This window comes from Panthera uncia, chromosome D4 (genome assembly GCF_023721935.1).
Source record: "Panthera uncia isolate 11264 chromosome D4, Puncia_PCG_1.0, whole genome shotgun sequence".
NCBI classification, from domain to species: domain Eukaryota; kingdom Metazoa; phylum Chordata; class Mammalia; order Carnivora; family Felidae; genus Panthera; species Panthera uncia.
In genome coordinates this window covers 42,585,142-42,607,487 of record NC_064807.1, presented here as the reverse complement: position 1 = coordinate 42,607,487, position 22,346 = coordinate 42,585,142, and the positions used below count along the sequence as shown (strand labels likewise).

General features: G+C 40.7%; 1 protein-coding gene across 1 annotated transcript in view; it reads right to left on the bottom strand.

The window, feature by feature from the left end:
* Positions 1-22,346, bottom strand: part of ADAMTSL1 (ADAMTS like 1) — a 405,773-nt gene that overhangs the window by 48,584 nt on the left and 334,843 nt on the right. Inside the window, exon 28 of the mRNA XM_049627010.1 lies at positions 20,844-20,978. Within this exon, the coding sequence (XP_049482967.1) occupies positions 20,844-20,978 (135 nt within the window). The remainder of the gene's footprint in view (positions 1-20,843; positions 20,979-22,346) is intronic.

Below are 22,346 nucleotides of genomic sequence, written 5' to 3'. Positions count from 1 at the left end.
TAATCTCTATACAACTGCTGGAAGTGAGAACTAATGTTCCCACTGAGCTTCTCAAAGGCCTTCCAAGGACAGTAGAGATATGAAAGGCTAAAGATCCAGGCTTGGGGAGAGCAAAAACACGTACCATGGGGATAGGTAATGCCTGTTATTCAGTAACCTCACCCGGTACCTACACTCCACGTTAAAAGGTGCAATTAGCATTCCACTACTGTTTGGCTCCTAGAGCTTTCTAAAGACTAAAGCTGGGAAATACCAGGAAATAGGGAAAGAAATAACTCTTCCTATAGTAAGGAGACTTTTTTTTCTCCTAAAATGCATTTTTGGATTATGATTTTGCAGGGTTGGACTGAAAGAGAAGTGTTTACAATAAGGTGCCCACACATTGCTATCTCTTTGTCAAAATAATTTCTTAAAAACTAAGCAGTAGAAAGATCTTTTTGTCATTGTTGATAAGAAAGTCTAGAGCGAGAGTGGGCAATTTTTTTTTTTTAAAGGCTGCACAATACATATTTTGGACTTTGTGGTCCATATGGTCTCTGTCACAACTACTCAACTCTGCCACTATAACTTGAAAGCAGCCACAGACAATAAATAAATGAAAAGGGAATTAAATGGGCATAGCTGTGCCCAACTAACACCTCAATTACAAATAGGTGGTAGCCTAGACTTGGCCGAAGGGCCAACTCTGGTCTAGCGTATGAGATCATTAGAGTTTCTGTATGCTAAGAACCACACAGTGTAGTAAAACCACTAAATGCCTGTGCAGGATGTATTTTTACCTCTACAGACAACTACCATTTTCACAAGAGATTAAAGATGAATTCAATACCTTCTTTGCTATGTAACAGGCTCAATTAATTGTTTTAAAGAAAATCCAGTGCATGTTCATTATAGGTTAGAAGTTCAGATAAATATAAGAATAAAATAATCCTGGGGCGCCTGGATGGCTTGGTTGGTTAAACACCTGACCCTTGATTTCAGCTTAGGTCATGATCTCACAGTTTATGAGACTGAACCCCGGGTCGGGCTCCATGCTAACAGCAAGGAACCTGCTTGGGATTTTCTCTCTCCCTCTCTCTGCCCATCCCACGCTTGTGCTCTCTCTCTAAAATAAATAAATATTAAAAAAAAAAAAGAATAAAACAATCCTAATCATATGAATGTTGTTTCTTCTAATCATACATGTGCACATATATCACTGAATAGGTTGATAAATCTCAGTCTCATCAATGAATATAGGTCTACATCTTTCTTTTAAATTGCTGCTTAAGATTCTATGTGTGAATGCATCAGAACTTTTGTTTAATCAATTCTCTATACATAATTACGTTGTTTCCAATTTTCCATTAATATAAACTAAGGTATAATAACTTTCTTAGTATATATAATCTTTGCATCCAGATATCTCTTAGGTTACATTACTGAGGTAGCATTGCTAGATCAATAAGCATCATTTAAAAATATATTGCCTCGGGGTGCCTGGGTGGTGCAGTCGGTTAAGCGTCCGACTTCAGCCAGGTCACGATCTCGCGGTCCGTGAGTTCGAGCCCCGCGTCAGGCTCTGGGCTGATGGCTCGGAGCCTGGAGCCTGTTTCCGATTCTGTGTCTCCCTCTCTCTCTGCCCCTCCCCCGTTCATGCTCTGTCTCTCTCTGTCCCAAAAATAAGTAAAAAACGTTGAAAAAAAAATTAAAAAAAAAATATTGCCTCCAGAAATGTTATTCTAATTTATGCCTTGGGCAACAATGGATGACGGTAAATGCCAACTGATTATTGGATATTGTGGTTGGTAGGCAGAATAATGATCTTCCAAGGATAATCACATCTTAATCCCTGAAACCTATGAGTATGTTACCTTGCATGGCAAAAGAGGCTTTGCAGATGTGATTAAGAAAGGATCTTGAAAGGATCGTGAAAGGGAAGATTATCCTGGATTATTCAGGTGGGCACAATGTAATCATAAGAGTCCTTATAATGGGAAAGGAAGTGGGCCAAAGTCAGAGAGAGATGTGAAGAAGTTGCTAGATGTTGGCCTTGCAGATGGAAGAGGGCCAAAGGATGTAAGTAACTTCTAGGTGCTGGAATAGGTAAAGAAATGGATTTTCCTATAGAGACTCCAGAAGGAACACAGCCTGGCTGATCTTGATTTTAGCCAAATAAGACCCATTTCAGACTTCTGGCCTCTACAACCATAAAAGAATAAATTTGTGTTGTTTTAAGCCACTAAATTTGGGGAAATTTGTTACAGCAGCAATAGGAAACTAATACAGATTTTGTAAATGTTTTTCATCTTTGCCAGTCTCCTCATAGTTAATTAATATTGTCTAATTATTATTTGCATTTATTTACTAGTAAGATTGAATCTATTTTTGAGCTTTTAATGTATAGCAAGTCATTAGTTGCTGGGTCATGGATATCTTTGAGAATCTGAAGAAAGTTTTATTAGAGAAAAGTAGGTTTGCACATATGCTAGGGAGCTTACAGCCTCTTAAAGCTCATGGTCCCCAGGATAAGAGCTTCTAAAAAAAAATAAAATAAAAAAATTAGACTTAGAGAGCAGGGCTGGAAAAGGTACCAATGATAGTATTCTCTTGTTCAAATCCAGAAACATAAAACATGCTAGTACTCCCTGGCTACATAAGACTTGATGTTATAAAAAGTGCCTGGCTTAGAGGGTGGTCACCAGTGATCTGGCCAAGCAGATCCTTCCTGCAACACAGAATACAAAGACAAGGTACTGTCCAGAGCCCCCTTTTGTTCTCTACCTGTTTTACCCTCTAGCTTTCAAGCCTGGAAGCAATTTGGTTTCTGTTCAGAAATTCTTACACCAGCCATTTCTTTCCGTTTTCCCCTCTTAAACAATTAAGTCTAAAAGCCACCAGGTGAAGCCAAAGAAGGCAGCAGCATTCATAGGGAGGAGGTGGGAAGTCATGGTAGACCAGAGTGGGGCACTAGGCCTGAGCAGGGTGAAGAGGGCATCTACCTGAGGATTGTGGTGATGGCTTGGTGAGGGGTGTCAGACCCTGAGTGGGATAAAGACCACAACTGTGGGGGGTAGAGACAGTGGTGATAGATTATACTGAGAGGGTTTGATTAAATAAGTATATACATTAAGGGTAGTGGGAGACGGATAATTGCAAATATTGAAAGGGTAAAAAACAGAATAAATACTGTGGTGTTGGACAATAGTTGGAGATGTAAGGAAGGACTCATGAATCCAATATACAGACATAGAAATAAAACAAATGTGTTTGCACGTGTGTATATGTATAGATAGATAGACAGACAGGTAGACAGTTTTCATTTCTCTGCACTGAGAAGGACTGAGAGCAGTGATACTCCAAAAGCAATGAACAGACCTGGGTCAGAGATCTGGGTTTCTAAATATCAATTCTCCAAGGCTAGAGCAGGTAAATTTCAAGATGAGACAGAGAGTAAGAAATTATCAAAGATTCATATGGACATACCAAAGGGTACAGGAATCACCTTAAAGAGGCTCTAAATGACTGGATCTGAGAAATTTCTTGCATAAAAGTAAAACAGGTTAGCAATAGATTATAGCCCATTCAATAAGACAGGAATCTGTGAGTCCATGCAGATATAAATAAGTAAATGAATCAATTGAGTGTTAAATGAGGAACAGAATATTTAACATAGTCTCAAAGCATCTCTTCACAAAATACATATTACAAGGGCAAAAAGGGAAACTTTAGAATGAAAAAGCCTGGCAGATACCACCTTAAACAAGTGATTGGAATTAACATGAACTGTAGTGGTATAATGGCAATCATGATCATGTGATCGGGTGTAATGGGAAGAGTTCAGCATCACTTCTGTGATGTTTCTGCCAGAGATGCATAACTTGAATCTAATCATGAGGAAACCTGAGATAAATCCAAATTGAGGAACATATTTTAAAATAACAGTCCCATAATCTTCAAAATGGTTAAGGTCATGAAAGTCAAGGGAGCCTGAGGAGCTGTTCCAGATTGAAGAAGACTTAAGAGCCATGAAAACTAAGTGCAGCATGGGATTCGGGACAGATTCTTTTGCTGTTAAGGACATTATTGGGACAACTGCCACAATGTGAAGGAAATGTACACTGGGTGATGGGGTATTGTGCTGTCAACTCATTCGGACCAGGTAGAAAAAATTCTTTATGTTATACTTCCAACTTTTTTGTGAAATGGAGATTATGTCAAAATAACAGTATGGTAATGAAAAAAGCAATTCTTATACCAAATCAAGAAATAGAACAACAGGTGTGGGAGAAAAACCTTCTCTATCTGCCAAGGCCTTAGGATTTAGAAGACCGGGGGATTGATAAACACCAGCACCCAAAGCAGTAAAATTGCTGACGGTTGAGAACATGGGGTTGTTGGAGCTTCATTTCTCATACGTTTCATCAGATTTTAAGTACTTTTAAAGATTTGAGGAAAAATAGCAGCATTTGAGTAAAACAAAGTTATTATGTTACAGGTTTTGTCTGTAGTGTTTAATGGATAAATAGACATTTTCAGAGGACAATCTGGGTGGAGAAAGGAGGGAAAATCCTTCAAAAGTCATGGAATGGGATGTGTTTTTTGCTTTATTGAATATAAAAAGCTTATAGTTAAAAGTTTGTAAAGACTTCTAAACAAAAGTTTTGTTTTATTTTTGCCTCCAATTTCACTTTGTATCATATTTTCTCTCTAACTCCACCATTTTATGAATGATTTCAGTGTGCTTAGAAGAAGAATCTTCCCCCAAATCTTGAGGCCCTCTCTATGTTCCTGACTTACATTCAGAGCTAACTGTGATGAGTCACTCCCTGAAGCATGGCTTTGAGCAAGGATCTGAGATACCGCAAAAGTTCATTAAAGTTGAGAATAGCAGGATTACAAGGAAAATAATTAAGAGGGGGTGCAGTCTTTATTGTTCATATAGGAACACTGTGGTCATTTTCTTCTGGGCCTAAATTCTTCTCCTGGGCTCAGGAAGCTGGCAGGACAACAGACAAGCTTGTGCCGGCTTCTCTCTGTTGATACCATTTCAAAGAGTCACACATTAGACACGACGGTCCCTGCCATGCTCCAGAAAGGGCCTTGAATGAATTTTTGGTCTTATCTCCTGGCAACAAAAGACACAGGGAGCTCATTATTTCTGGGCTGGCACTGCCCGCAGAGAAATGGAGAATTCCATAATCATAATGGATTTTCACATAAAAACGTTCTTGACAGAATGATGATTTTGGAATGAAACCTGTCTTTCTACGTACCTTTCAGAGATAAAGTAGTAAAGGTGAATGACAAAAGAGAGTTTAAACTTTTAAACAGATACAGACGTCTTACTAGCTTATGTTTCTAGAATAAGAGTACAATTATTATTGTCATCATTTCTTCTCTTTGGACTGAACCTACTTTCTAAGATTTGCTCTGACAGGCTGTAGTGGATAGGGAACAGCAAATGGTCAACAAAATTCTTTTTAGCTGAGTAGGTTTTCAGAGATGGTGCAAATCCTCTTCTATATTTAGGAATGCTAGGTGTGCTCCTAGCATGGGGATATCCTGGCAAAATTTCTCTCTCAGACGACCCATGAGAACACTGAAACAAAACCAGAACCCAACTATACCAGTGTGTAACCTCATTAGGATTTTAAGGGAGCTGAAATGTGATTCTGACTCACTGCCTTGCTCTCCTTTCTACCAGCAAATGGAGGATGTTTTCCTGTGTATCTGTAGTTTATCCAAGTTGTTTGTCCTGTGTATCCATAGAATGGGAGACCTAGAGCATAAGCTGAGTGATGATCAAGATGTGGAATTCTTTTTTTTTTTATCTGAGAGAGGGAGAGAGAAACAGAGGAAGAGTGTGAGTGGGGGAGGGGCAGAGAGAGAGGGAAAGAGAGAATCCCAAGCAGGCTCCGTGCTGTCAGTGTGAAGCTTGACGTGGGGCTTGATCCCAAAAACTGTGAGATCATGACCTGAGCCAAAATCAAGAGTCAGGCACTCAAATGACTGAGCCACCCAGGGCCCCAAGATGTGGAATTCTTGGCATAGAGTGGAGGTGTATGAAATATTTGTGGAATTGTGCTAGGCTTCCAGCCCAGATTTTATTCATTTATTCTTGAATAGTTAATACATATACTTCAAAATACTTCATATGATTCAAAATTTAAAGGGTAACTAAATGGAATGTTGAAATTCTCCCTCTCATTTCCCCCTCACCTTTCCCCAGCTACATGGTTCCTCTCCTCACAGGGCACCAGTGTTCCCAGTTTCTTATGTATCTAGAAAGTACTTTTTTGACATAAAAGACGACATTAAAACTGATGCTCTCAAGAAAACTACCTTCCTCTTTTTTGTTTTCCTTTCAAGAGCAAAGAACAATTAAATGGGCTGCTTTTTTTTGTTTAAAGCTCTAAGAGCCTTAAAGTCAAAGGAAGCCCTCAAATTTTAGTGTTCAGGCCAATATCCATGGGTAACAAGAAGTTAAGGAGTATGTGTGTGTGTTGGGAATGACTTCTTATTCAGGAGAGAAAAAGGTACTACAAAGCAGAAGCCGGGTGATAATTCTGCTTCACAAAAGAAACTGAAGCTAATTCTGGTAAGAGGCTAAACAAACTTGATTTCCCTAATATTTTCCAAACTCTGCTTTTCCAAACTTTTCCTGAACACAGCAGGCATAACACACAAAAAGATAAAAGATTGCAACCTCCTACAAGTGGCAACAGGTGACTGATATGAGACAAGATCCTGGCTGAGTTTTGATTCCATTCCATTCCATTGTGTCTCAAAAAACAACACGTGAGTCCAGGCATCTGTACTCCATGGGCCAAGCCCATAGATGTAGAATAGGACTGTGTCTTCTGCTTTATACTACTCCCTGTCTCTCATGAGGGATGCCTAACTCACATCTGTGTCCCTTTCTTGGCCTGTCTAATCCCGTAAGTCCTGGTGCTGCTCAGGTCCCACTTCTCCATGAAGTCAGCTCGGGTGCTTTGAGTCCTCTATATATTTTATCAGCAACAGTCTCCCAAGGGTTAAAAAAACAACAATGCAACCTACGTTCCAGTACGTAGCAAAGAGAAACAGGTAAGGAAACTGCTCTTGGCTGGAAGCTAGGGTCTTCACAAATAGTCCAGAATCCCTGAGATTCTGCCTTCTCTTTGGGGTTCTAGAAATCCCACCTTTACCTCCATCCTTACCTCTAGCCCCAGGATCAGGGCTCATAGAGTACTTTAGAGTTTACAAAAATTTTTTACATATTTAATTTCATTTGACTCTCAAATCGGTCCTCAGAGATGGGTTATCAACCCATTTTACTCATGAGAAAGGAAGGCCCATAAAGGTTATGTGACTTAACCATTGTTCAAGTCCTGTTCCAAAGTTCACACCCTTTTCATCCTTTTGCTTCAGTAGTGGGCAAAAGCCCTTCCCTTTTTCTTGCTTAATTTATCTGAGATAGGCTGAAATTGTCTGAGGGAAACTGACCAAAAAGTATGTTAAATTAGTAAATATATAAATTAGCTAGTAAATATATAAAGGAAAAATGAACAGCATAAAATGGGTAAGTTAGTTGAAAGGTAGGTTATCTCTGCCTTCAGGACTTGGCCCCTAAGGGCATTCTCCCCCCACTCCCCCACCTTTTCCAGCTTTATCGAGATATAATTGACATATAACATTGTTTAAGTTGTACAACACATGTTGGTTTGACACCCTTGTTTATTGCAAAATGATTACCACCATAGCTAACCCCTCCATCACCTCACATAATTACCATTTCTGTTTTGTGGAAGACGGGTTAAGATTTCCTCTTTTAGCAACTTTCAGGTATATAATACAGTATCCCCAGGGCATTCTTAAGTTTCTTGGTTCTCCCACTTCAAGAAGAGGAGGGCTGGGGCAAGAGCATGTACTGCCAAGATACTAATGACTAGCATTAGCTGAGCATTTACTGTGTGCCAAAGCACCATTGTAAGCACTTTATACGTATTACATCATTTACTCCTTTCAAAAGCCCTGGAGGTATATGCAGTTATTACCTCCATTTTACAGTCAAAGGCAGAGAGAACTTCCAGAACTTGCTCAGGGTCATACAGCTGTTACCATGCAGCCGAGCCAGGCATTCTGACCAAGTCTGCACTCCTAACCACTGTGCTGTGCAAACTCCAATGTGCATGTGAAGGGCACCAACACAGAGCATGGGACTGAGGTGGATAGATGGGAATAGAACTTTCAAAAGAGAACTGAAACCTTGGTCTTTTATTCCAAATTCACAGAGCAACCATTCAGTGCTTTTTATTCTTTCTCCTCGTCAACTTCTACTGCTTTCTTATCATTCCTTCTGTGTTGATATGTTCTAACTAGATAAGAAGTTTCTGGATGTCAGGGGGCGTACATTGTGCTTGTCTGTTCCAACCCAGCATGTGGCATAGAATGAACCCTGAATGATTTTTAGCCAGTGATGTATGCTCAAAATGGCAACAAACTCTGATCTTATAAGGAAGAACTTGTGCCAGACCACAGTGAAGAAGACAACGGACTTCTTGGTTCATAGATTCAAAGGGAAGCAAAGGATAGAGGCAAGAAATTAACATATGTTAGTATCCACTTTGTACCAAGATTAAACTGGGCAGGTTGCATATGATATGATTTAACTTAACCTTTATCATAATTAATTCTGCAAGATGGGCATTATTGCTATGTTCTGAATGTTAGTGTCCCCCCTCCCTAATTCATGTGCTGAAATCCTAATGCTCAGTGTGATGGTATTAGGACAGAGGACCTTCGGGAGTGTATAAATCATAAGGGTGGCAGTCTCATGGAAAGGTCAGTGTTCTTATGAAAGAGACTACGGAGATCCATCCCTAGCCCCTTCCACTTTGTGAGAACACACCAAGAAGGTGCTGGCTATGAACCAGGAAGAGGGTTTTCACCAGAATATGACCACGCAGGCACCATGATTCTTGCCTTCCTGTTTCCAGAACTGAGAAGTAAATTTCTGCCATTCTGTAGCATTTGTTATAGTAGCCTGAATGGACTAAGACAATTATTTATAACTGAGGATTTGGTAACAGGTCTTCTAACTGAGGCACTACCCCTGTGCTCTTCACTGTACAAGGTAGGATGGGAACCAAGGCAGGGGGCCTTAGGTTCATGATCCTGTCTTCCCTTCCACCATCTGCCTCTGGGCACGATGTAAAACTGCCTCTAGACCACATAGATGCAGGAAGGCATGGAACCAGAGTCAGTATTTTCAAAAGCCAGTTCGGGGTTGAGGAAGGATTTATTAGGTAAAGTGGAGAGTTCCTCATTTTCCCACTGATGGACTTTCAATACCAGTCTATTTCTGGGACATCCGACTCATTCACGTCATTCCTGTTAAACATGGCGGGGAGGGCAGATGGGTCTGCGAACTGTGTCCTTGTGCCAGGAAAGGGCAGGGGCAAGTGTAAGTTTCTCAAGGTCCCCATTTCCTGACTATTGGAGTCTTAAAATAAGCTCGTGCCTGGATGCTTGCTGTGGCTTGGAACAGTGGCCAGGCAGGGAGATTTACTGCCTTGCTTTCTGTGTCCAACTATTTTAAGTGTCACTTATGCTCTGGTGTCTTTTTAAATTTATGGATGTTCACTCCAATCTAAAGAACCACAGTGCTCCTTCCTGTGGCTTCCTCATAAATGCCCTCTGAAATACTGATTCAGTTTTATAGTATATGTGCTACAGAGCTTCCTGCAGTCCCTATGGGGTCTCTATTCTCTACTTTGGATTTTATTAAAAAGAAAAGACAAAAGTGCATAAGCATGTGCCATAACAACCACAAATGCTGACCTTTCTTCTTAATAGCAAAGCATATTCTTTTTGTGGGCAAAGCTATAGGAAATCAAAAGCATCTTCCTTGTGACATAAAACCTCAGGCTTTCCATATAAATGAGGAAACAGATGCCAACTCATGTCTCTTCAAAAAGGGTCAGGATAAATTCCTCTTCTATCCTTCTCCTCATTAAGTATGCTAGCCCTCTCCTATTTTTTTCTTTGCATCACTTTTGTTTGCCATGTCTGTAATTTCTGATGGGGCGGTCCCCCATTGTGGATTAATTTTTTTACCTAACTTTTGGCCATCAGAACTTGCTGTTCCCATAACTATCTTTAGAGAGGAAACAGTGATGATCTTAGTTTTCCAAACAATCATATGAAAAGTGGTTTCCCAACAGATGTGGCCGAGGGTACTCACTGACTGTTGCTGTGTGAATTGCCTCATAATGGGGTGCAGGAAGTGCTCGATCCAGTCTGTACCAGAATAATCAGGAAGTGTACAGGGTGGGGCGAGGGTGGAAGTATGTGGGACAGATGATAAAGTTATAATTGTAATAGAAATGAGATGGAAATGACTCAAGAGGCTTTCTCAGCCAAGGCCCTGCTACCTAACCCTGTTTAAAAAAAATTTTTTTTTAACTTTTATTTATTTTTGAGAGATAGAGGCAGAGCATGAATGAGGGAGGAGCAGAGAGAGAGGGAGACACAGAATCCAAAGCAGGCTCTAGGCCCTGAACTGTCAGCACAGAGCCCGAAGCGGGGCTCAAACCCACATACCATGAGATCATGACCTGAGCCGAAGTCAGACGCTTAACTGAGCCACCCAGGTGCCCCTACCTAACACTGTTTTAAATCACCTGAGACTATTTAGGCAGCCTCTTTTCTCTTCAGGACCTAGAATCTAGTTGGGAGACCTGACACAAATGAGAAATACCTTTAATAATAGAAAATGTGGAAAGCTCAGTGTCCTATCAGGGGTCTAGAGCAGGGGTTGACTATTCAGCTATGGTCTGGATACTTGGAAATCAACTTTTATTGGACCACAGCTACACTCATTTGTTTCTTATGGTCTATGGCTGTTTACACCTCAGAGTTGAGTCCTTGCGATAGGCGTCTTATGGCTCTCAATGCATAAAGTACTTCCTTCCTATCTGGTCCTTTACAGAAAAAGTTTGCCCAACCCTGGTCTGGAGTAGATGCCTTAGGAGGTCAGCAGGAGAGATCAGTTCAGGCTGGAGCACTGCAAGAAGGTTTCACAGAATAGCTTGAACTGTGCCTTGAAGACTTCTAGGATACAGTCGGAAATGAAGGGGCAGGGGAGGGTATTCCAGGCAAGGAAAGCTCAAAGCCATGGCAATTACTAGGGAACATTTTGATTGGAATGGAGGAATCATTTGAGATAGGAATAAGATAGAAGGATAAATGTAGAGGGTAGGTCTGAATAGCAAGGAGGCTTGAATACCAGTTTAAAATTTTCTAAATGATAAAGCCTCCCATTTTCCCATATCAGTCTCTACATGAGTAGAAAGGTTTGCAGAAGTGACTTTTAAAGTCCATTCAAGCTCTGAGAATCAGTTTTCAAAAGGACTGATGTCTACCCCCACCCCCAGAAATTCTGTATTAATTGGTCTCAGGTAGGACTTTTTTAGGTTTTAAATGTTTATTAGTTTTTGAGATAGAGTGCACGTGTGCAGGGGTGGGGGCAAGGAGAAGGGAGACAGAGGATCCTGAAGCAGGCTCTGCACTGACAGCAGAAAGCCCAACCGGGGCCTCAAACTCATGAGCCATGAGATCATGATCTGAGCCGAAGTCGGATGCTTAACTGGCTGAGCCACCCAGGTGCCCCTAGGACATTTTTTTTTTTAACTTCTCAGTGACTCTCGTGCAATTGGGAACCTCTTCCTTGATGAAAGAAATGGCCAGGCACGTGCCTGTAGAAGCCCAGCTCAGAGCCAGGTAGATGTAGCAGGTGCCCAACACATGTGAGTCAAATTAAGTCAGCAATATTGGCTTGTACCAGAGCCAGCCTGATAAACCTCTGTTTTACTAGAGTCAGCTATATAACATTCAGCTGGCTGCATGGTTTCCAATAAAAGAAATCACTTCTGCCTGCCCTTGCCTAATCCTGGAAAGGCCCATGATGCTCAATGCGATATTGAGTCTGTTTATAAATTTGGGCATTTATAGTTTTTTTCTCTCACTGTTATTTTAACATGACCATTTACAAGGCCTTACACAATTTGCCCTCAGCCTTGTTACGTCTCTGATCTTCTCTCTCTCACACACAACCCCGATGACTCCATTCCGGCAACACCACACTAGCCTCTTTGTTGTTCCTTGAACACACTAGGCATGTCCCTGCCTCAAAGACTCCACACTGGCTTTTCCACAGCTTTCCCTCCTCTCCCCTTTCCTTCCCTTTTCTCCCCTCATCTCCCCTCTTCTTTTCTTCCAGATGTATGCAAGGCTCAATAGCTCACATTCAAGTCTTTGCTCAAAGATTACTTTCTTTGTGAGCCTTCTCCTGCCAATCTAATTTAAAATTGCATCCTTGTTCCCATATCAGCACTTTCCATCTTTCTTGCTCTATTTTTTTTCCATAGCACTTATCTAATATACTCCACTTTCCATACCTTCTAATATACTGTGTCATTTACGTCATTGTGTTTATTTTCTATTTCCCTTAGTACAATGAAAGCTATGTGAGAGAAAGGATTTTTATTTTGTTCCCTGCTACATCCCCAGTGCCTTCAATGGTGTCCCAGAACACAGAAGGAACTCAGTAGGTATGTGTCTATTGCCTCAGTGCTTGGAATGCTTTTACTCATCATTTAAGACTGAGTTTGAACAATTCTTTGAAGCCTGCTGATTTTCCTTCACCAGAGAAAGGGGTCCTCACTCCCCTGGCTTTTTTTTGCAACTCTTCAGAGATTTTCTCACATGTGGCTGACTTTTCTCTCTTTCCTACTGCTTCTGAGATCCTCCAAGGCTGGGAGAGGGCACAAGGCCCAGCATCGAATGGAAACTGGACAGGTGTGTTAAGGAAATGAACCAGGATTTAGTAACAGAAGCTTTGACTGTCCTTCTCTTCACACCAATGCTCTCTGCAGTCACACACCTAGGTAGCTCTCCCTTTTATTCCAACATGTTGACTTGAGTGGTCTGAAATGTGTCATCATCACATGGGAGGTACATGAGCTTTACTGAGAATTGTATGGATTACTATTGCCCACCCCCACCTCCCATGTTAACCTATCTGCCATGTCCTATCAGTGTTATGTCCTACATGTCCCTGAATTAGTTCACTCCTTTCCATTCTCTCCAGCTCTCTACTCTCACCTGTCATTATCTCTTACCTGGAATACTACCTGAATGGTGGACTCCATCTAGTCTCTTCCCTAGAACCTATCCCCTTCACAGTAACCAGAACAAGCTTTTAAAAACACAAATGAGATGATGTCTCTCTCCTGCTTTTAAACCATTCAGAGACTTCCCACTGCATTTAGTGCAGAGTGTGAAAGTCTTACCAGGGCTCACAGAGTGCCAGAAACTTGCTCTTGCCTCTCTCTTTAGCTTCATCTGAGGCCACTCTGCCCTTAGTTATGGCTGTGACACTTACTCAAATACTCTAGGCTTTCTTGCTTTAGAACCTCTGCTGGTTCCTCTGCCTTGAAATGCTCTGGAACTCCTCTGACTGGAATGCTCTCTCATAACTTCCAGCCTCTCTTCCAATCCCAGCGCAAATATCCCCTCCTCAAGTGTCCCCAAAGCACCAGTTCTTACTCTTTTGATCACAGTCTTCCTACTTGAATTACTTTCCCTACTAGACTCGAAGTGCCCCTGCTAGAATTCAGACCACATGAGGGCACATGTTAATGTGCTTCATTACTGTTTCTTCAGATCTAGATTAGTGCCTAATGCATAGGAAATGCTCAATAAATTTTTCTTGAATGAATGAGAGCTAGATTTATCTTATTTACTGTGTGTCCCTGGCCCTAGCACAGTGGCTGGCACATAATAGGCACTCATCAAATATTTATTCAAGGAGCAAATTGATCTATCTTTGAGATAGCCCCTTCTCAGGCCCTTTACCAAGGCTTTCAACTTCGAACATTAATATTTACTCAACTATTTTCTGAAACATCCTCCTACCTTCAGGGGTTTGTATGAGAACAATATAAACTCCACCTTAGGCTCCAGACCTGGGTCCCATATATTCCAGCTACAGCTCCCTTGTTGACGTGGTAGGATTTGTAGGAACTGCATCTATACCAGCCAGGCTGTGCAATTCTGGGCACTTCAAATGAACAGAGAAGAAAATGGGCAGGCCACCTGTCTCAGGTGGCCAGAAGGAAAACACCACTGCCTGGCTGTGGTGTGTGGCCCTTGGCCTCCCTGTCTGGCTTCTCCAGGGATGGAAGGGCTCTGAGAGGTGGGGCTGTTACCATGCAGGGCCCTGGGGAGCATGTTGACGCTGCTGAGATGCTACTGCGTGTGTTGGCTGTGACCCTTGAGCCCTGGCTGGGGAGAACGGCCAGGCACAATGATTTCTTTCCTGGAAAAACTTTACTTTGCAAACCCAGGTTGGAATGCCTAAATCGCTCTTCTCTTGGTAAATCACAAGGTATGAGAAAAGGCTGTGCTGTTTGGCTCTGTGGGACTAGCCTAACATGAGTTTCCAGTAGAGAGATCAGGAGGACTGTCTCTGACTTGGGCACCGCATATGGCATATGTCTTCTAGGCCATATGGTTTCTGTCACAAGCATTTGACTCGGCCATTATGGTATGAAAGAAGCCATAGACAATACAAAGGTAAATAAATGGGTGTGGCTGTGTGACAATAAAACTTTATAAAAATAGGTAGTGACCTAGATTCGGCCTGGAGACTATAGTTTGCCAAACCTGTAAAACATTATCTCTTAAAAGTGCTTATGTAATACTTCTAGAATGTGATTGCAAAATTTGGGTATCAGCTTAGTCTAGGCAAATATTTAAAACATACACATAATATATATGTGTGTGTGTGTATACATCTACAAGCACTCATATATATATATATACACATATCTTGCACATATATGTATGCCTCTTTCCGAGCAAAATGGAGTAAAAGAATGAATTTACTTTCCTGCTTAAAATATTAAAAAATGAACAAAATGTATAAAGCAGTGGTTTTCAGAATATTAGGCAATGAATGTCACTGATCCCTGAGAAATAGGAAATAAAACAAGGTAAGCCCTATGTTTCCCCAGCTTCAGTGCTGGGGAGGGTTTCCAGGCTGCAACACAGGAAAACCTATGTGTAGCCCAGTGGACTCCTGAGTTTAGGAGAGGGAGCTGAAAGCACAGGAGATCAAGGTGGCTTGAATTTACAGAATGGACTATCAGAGAAGAGAGAACTGGAGAGGGAAAGAGAGAGAGAGAGAGAGAGAGAGAGAGAGAGAGAGAGAGAGAGAGAAAGAGAGAGGGAGATCGAATGAATAAATGAATTCCAGAAATCTGCAGAAGGTCCGCCTTGCATATTCAATAGAATCCACATCAGTGCATGCCTGTGAAGAACTACCAGAGGCAGGGAAAAGGGAAAGAATTAGAGGTAGCAGCTTCTGGGGCTCACACAGGGTACAGAATAGCACCTGTTCCTATCAGCCAGACTGGAAAACCTCATGATTCATAGGGTGTTGGGTAGAATGTGGTATTGATGTAAAGAGACAAATATATCACTGAAACAGAATGGTCTGGAAATATACCCACACATATAATGACAACTGATTTTCCACAAAGGTGCCAAGGCAATTGGGTGGAGAAAGAATAATCTTTTCAACAAATGGTAGTGGAACAAGTTGGGTAACCATATGCATAAGAATGAACTTCAGTATATACCTCACACCCTTGGTAAAAACAAACTCAAAAGAAATGATAGACCTAACTGTAAAACCTAAATCCATACAATATCGATATAAATCTTCTGGAAGAAAACATGGAAGAAAATCTTTGGGACCCTGAAGTAGGAAAATTTCTTAAATATAACTGCAAAAAAACCATCTATAAAATAAAAAAAAAAAATAGGTGGGACTTCATCAAAATTAAAATCTTCTGCTCTTTGAAAAACACTAAAAGAGTAATAAGGACATCCACTGACTGGGACAAGATATTTGAAAATTATATATCTAATAAAAGACTTGCCTTTAAGGTATATGGAGAACTCTCAAAATTCAATAAACAAACAACCCAATTAAAAAAAAAAAGGTAAGAAAACTGAATAGACACTTCACCAAAGAAGAAATCAGGATGCCAAATAGCACAAGAAAAGATGCTCAACATTATTAGCTATTAGGGAAATACAAATTAAAACCACAATGGGAAACCACTACAGACCCAGTAGAAGGTCTCAAATTAAAGACTAACTGTAGTCTGTGTTGCCTAGGACGTGTAGAAACTAGAAATGCCAGATACTGCCAGCAGGAATGTAAAGTAGTACAACTGTTTTAAAAAACAGTCTGGCTGTTTCTTAAAATGTTGAACAAACACCTACTATATGATGCAGCCCTTTCACTTTTAGGTGTTTAATCAAGAAAGATGAAAGTGTGTGTCCACAGAAAGAAGGGTACATGAATACTTACAGCATTTTCACTTGTAGCAACCAGAAATGGGAAATGACCATTCTGTTCCTCAACAAGTGGGCGATTAAACCAACTATAGTCTATGTGTACAACGGAACACTAGTTGACAAAAAGATGCACTGTTGCATGTTACAATATGGATGAATGCCAAAATAATTACCCTGGGCAAAAGAAGCCATTCTCCCTGCGGTATGGGTCCTTTTATAAAACATTCTAGAAATATAATCTGATCTATACTGAGAGCAGATCAGTGGTTGCTGGGGGTAGACGAGGGGTGGGGCAAAGGTGTGAAGGCATGATTTTATAAAAGTAACTTTTGGGGATGATGAGTATGTTCATTATGTTGACAGCAGTGATGGTTTCATGGATTTATCTGTGTATCAAAACATCAAATTTTAGACTTAAAATGTGTTGTATTTATTTATACCAATGCCAATTATCTCTCATTAAGGCTGTTAAAAACTTTTATGTCAAATATATGTCAAACATACATAAATATGTATTGTGTCTTACAAATCATTAAAGTAAGATAGATTTCTATCAATCAATGGAAAAGGACCTGAACAGGCAACTCATAAATGAATGCAAATGATTAATAAACATTAAAACCAAGAATTTTTAAACATCGTAAATAAAAATTTTAAATGGCATAATTTTCATATTGTATTTTATACTATTGTGTATTTACCAATTTAAATGGTAAATGTAAAAACTCTTGGTCATATATACTGTTGATGATATTTTAGGGAAGTGAGAATTCTCACATTGTGCTGTGCACATATAAATAGATAACGCTTTTTTGGAGGGCAATTTGAAAAGAGCAAAAACTAAAATATACAAAACTTTTGACATAATAATTCCACTTCTAGAAATTTATGCCAAGAGGTGTACACAAACATTTTAAGAATAAGAATATTCACCACATCTATGTTTTTATATTAGCAAAAGATTGCAAGGAATCTAAAAGTTCAACATTAGAGAGTTGGTTGAATGTATGATACCTCCTACCAAAACAGCCCTCAAAATTAAAACTATAGAAGCATAGAGACATGGAAAGATAATTGCTATATACCAGTTAGTGAAAAAAGTTGCAAGCAGCATATAGAGTATGAGTTCATTGTAGACAAAAGGTATGTATGATGTGTATATTAATGGCTGGAAAAAGATATTTGTACTCGTTTTATCTGGGCTAGGCAATTATAGACAATTTTTAGTTTTTTATTTTTGCTTCTATTTTTAATTGTTCTACAATGAAAATATATTGCTCTTCTAAGGGAAAGTCCAATAAAAGTTTTTTTTTTTTTTTTTGCAAAATACCAATGCTAATGCCTTATAAATGATACTGTGAGAAATATTAATTTTGAGTCTTAGCAACCAAAAAAATTTTTAACAGAAGGCTGCCAAAAGGTGTAGGTGCTGCAGGGCGGCCTGAGATGCTGCTGCTCTAAAATTGGAGCCCCAGGACCCAGACCTGGACCACTAAAAGGGGTGGCATGGGCCTTGCCCTCCATACACAGCAGTTGGCACAGTTCAGGCCTCCCAGCACAAAGGACAGCTGTAAAATAAGGGCAAAGAAAATCAGCACCCGTCTTGCCTAGGACAATGAATCTGTTTGGGTTGGGTCCACTCTGCATGGCTGAGCCTCCACTGGGCATTTTCTAAGTCTGTGTCATACAACAAAGGGTGTGAGAGCAACAGAGACTCACTGGTCCCAAGTCTTCACTTACAGTTATGGAAAGTGAGTCCCACATAGGCCCATGCACATGTTGCTCAATCAACATTCCTTCTTGAAAGTTCCAGCAGTGGCTTGAAGTGGGGTCAATGCCAGAGTGTCTGTCAACTAAAATAGTCATTATTGGAATAGCCCACCCACTGGGAATCTCAACACTTGAGTCTTAACCAAGAAGAGTTAGCTCTGATATATGGCTCTGAAAAACCTCACATTTCCCTTTTTTCCTTCTGCCATGAAAACATGAGAATCAAGGTCCATGAGTTATTGTCCGTATGCCACAGAATCACGAAGTTCTCTGAATCTGATGCAGACAACCGGTCTGATAGATAGTAGAAATACATACACTGAATACAGGAATGTCACCGTTTACTGGATACAATGGGGTTGACAAATGACTTTCATCCTATATAGCAACTGCCACCATGCTTGGTGGGAATGTTAAAATGAATTCCAAGGCAGCACCTGGGCTGATGAAAAAGAATGTCATGTTTGATTGGAAATGTGTAGGTTGTGGCAGGGGCAGTTAACAGTATCTTTGCCACATATTTCCATCCCAGTCTAGAACATCTGTTACTCTCAAAATAGGATTTCTTCCTTGAATTGCTCCCACTATTGGTTACTCTTACAGAATATCAGATTAAGTCTGTCAAATATTACTTTTACTATATCATTTTCCTACTTAAAGCCCTCTAAAGATCTGTCCCCATTACCCACACAGTAAATCTGTTTCCTTAGTCTAATAACAGTCTTTGACACTGTTTGCCATTCAGAGTTCTCAGCAGCGCTACACAGAATTGCCTCCCTGACCTATTTTTGTACCCAGAACACACACTCTGGTCTAAAAGGGCCACCAAGAGGAGCCAGGGATGGGAACTAGTCTAAATAAGAGCAATTTGACCAACAGATCTAGGCCCTGGTATGTTTCAAGTGACCTACTTTTCAGAGTCTTGATACCTGACGTCATTTCTTAATTCATCTCCACAATTCCATGTAGATCCCTCTTACTTCTATAGTGCTGGCACGACATCAACATTCGCTGCTAGAGTCCGTGTTGCCCAAGAAGTTACATTCAGGGCCTTTATGGTTACTGACTCACTGTCTCATTCAAATGGAGCAGTTTGGATGTGAACTAGGGTGTTAAGGTGTCTCTTAACTGTTAGATTTAAATACCAGTCTAAGGTAACAAAGCACTATAGACTAGCAAGGGAATGCAGCCGCATAAAGCACAATAAATTCTTATTGCTAATGACAACAATGAGACAAAATATTATTCCAGAATAAGGGAGAAAGAAAGTAAAACTATCATGGAAAAATATGAGCAGGTTAATTTTTCCAGCATGCTGACTGGCATCTGAGTGTCCCAAGGTTGTTGAAACTTGAAAATAAACAATTGCTGTGCACTCTGCTAGTGACTGGGCTATGATTAATAGTTATGACAATTTCTTATAGTGATGAGTCTAAAATAAAAAAAGTTTACTGTGCTCACATTTAGAACAAATTTACCATTTATAAGCCAACAAAAAAGCAATTTGAAACTTCTATGAATTCTGATCAACACGATGTAGAAAAGCTCAATGCCACGCTTGTGTAACTTACAGGAAACAGGGCTACTTGTCATTGCATCTGTGTCTTATTCTTAAGGTAAGATCAGAAATAAAAAAATTGTAAGCTTTTGCCACGTGGTCATATGCTATGAGCATTCTTTGTTAATTTTAGATGATAAGAACCGAAGGTAATCTTCCTGTGTTGTCATCCTAGAGATATCAGTCCCTGTGGCCATGTTGATAAGCAATCACCAATATGATTAGGAACCCTTTGGCTTCCTGTTCCTTGCTAATTGGTGGGGATGAGAATAGAGAAACTTTCAACTTTGAGCCAAAGTCACCATTACCATAGTCACCATTATCAACATTTGGGGCCACAAAGAATTAGCATGAGGATGTCCCCCATTTTGTAGACCTGTTTTTTTTCCCAGGCCTTTGATGGAAGATAATTCTTCTTTTCCACCGTGACCATCTCCAGAGGTCATGACTGGAGTGTAGAGGTTCCTGTGGCATCTCCATGTTTCTGGTGTGAAGGGCCCAGGGCAGGATGCCTTTGCAATACTTCTCTGCTACCAGAGGGCACCAGCCGTATGGGCAATAACTTGGTGAAGGTTCCCAATGACAGGTGTCAGGGAAGTTGTACTTGGTAAAGTTATTTAAACACTTGCTTTGGAGGAGCCCATCTAGGTTGGTTTTGGACCCTACCTACAGACGGCTGGCCTAAATAGAATTGTCTAGCTTTTTCTTCTTGAAAGCTGATTATAGCTCTAGTTTAGTTGTGAGAGGGTCATGGGGGCATACTGAGGCATGGTTGGCAAGGGGAGAGGGGGGTGGAGGAGCCATTTTTACTGCTTTGCTATTTACTGTTGAGTGAGTCAATCTGATTGAGAGGATCTGGACTGTGGCATCAGCCCAAGAGGATTCAGAAAGGAGCCATGTTGGAATCTAGACAAGCTAGAGTCCAGACTAAGATCTGCGCTCACCTCACATGGAAAGTCAGCCAAGTTTCCACTGGTGAGTCTGGATTCTGTAGGCAATTTAGTGATTTCCTGTTGGCTACCCCCTACTGCTGCCTCCCTCCCACCTGCAAGCAGTCACCCATCCATAAATCCTGTCCAGCCCTGGATTTCTGCCCAACGTTCCAGAGAATTGGACTCACCAAGGAGAGCAGAATTCCCAGGATCCAGGACCAGCTGTGCTCCCAGAGGAGATGTCAGCACTGAAGGAAGGTTCGGTCCAGTGGCTAAAAGCAAGGCCCTGATGTCTTCCAACTGTGTGGGGACTCGGGGAGGATCTGTGGGAAGGCAGATGGGGAGTCAGACAGGTTAAAGCGTGAAGGCTGTGTTCAGGGGAGAAGGAGAGGTGGGCATGCACCTATGTGTGTCCACGTGTGAGGTGAGCATTACTATGATTGCCTCCGGTGCCTATCAAGGTGAGTCTGAATTTCAAGCTTAATATTTGATGCCCAAAACAATAAGGTCAGTAATAAGAATCAGGTATGTTGATTTTTAGGAGTTCCTACTGTATACCACTTTATACCACAGTACCACTGGCTTCCTATAAATGTGTAGGCAAATTAAAATTATAAAAGCACTTTTAAAAAGCCAACACTTCTTCAGCATTTATTTATATGCCAAGTCCTGTGTTAAATAGTTTTCATTTCTTTTTTCATTCAACTCTTACGACATCCTTTAGAGCACTTTGTTACTGTCCCCACAGATACAGACACATCACCACAGGAATTCCTTATTTAAAAGAAGCCTGTGGGTGACTATTCCCATGAAGAAAAAGGTTTATGAAGTTGACAAAGTTAATCTTCTTTGTGGTCGGATTTTTATGCCCAGGTAAGGACCAGATAAGCAGAACAGGGATGATTTGTGCTTCAAAATCTTACAAGGGCTGAAGTCATCAGTGGTCACAGTTAACTAGAGACCAAAGTGATAAAAATGGGAAATATAGGGGCCTGCCTGTCACTTCCACTGGACAACTAAAAAGATGAGCCCCTACTGAATCTTGTGGTGAGATGACCCGAGATTCTCCAGGCAAAGCAGCAGAATCCTGTCTCCCCACTCCTTACATCTCCCAGGGCGGACCCCACCTTTGTCTCTAGAGCACCTGTTGGAATCTAAAGAGAAGCAGGAGTATTGCTCTCGCAAGTGATGGTCATTTCATCGGTGTTCAGTGAGGACCTATCATGTGCCTGTCATTTTTCAGATACTTCTAAGAGTGGCAAGTAAGTCACAATGGCTCGGGAGTCTGCTTCAGAAATAAACCTGTCTACTCTGCCTTGACTACAAAAGACCGTCACACATAGAAAACAATGATGAGCTTGAGATTTTATTAAAAAAAAATATATAAAATAGTTTAAAAATGATAAAGTCTTCATACATATTGCATATAACTTAAAATACTATTTATATAGTATAGGGTGAAAACATCATGTTTGGGCTCAGGAACCCTCTGTTTGAGCTGTGGCTCTGCCATTCACTACCTTGGGCAAGTCACTTAATCCCTCTGAGCCCTACTTTCCTTGTCTATAAAATGATGAGGAATCTCATCATTTCCCAGACCTAGTTTGAAATACTATGATTTTAGGAACTGATGGTGGCAGTTTACTCTAACCTAGACTCTCCTTTTCTCATCCTTTTTAATGCTCTCTTGA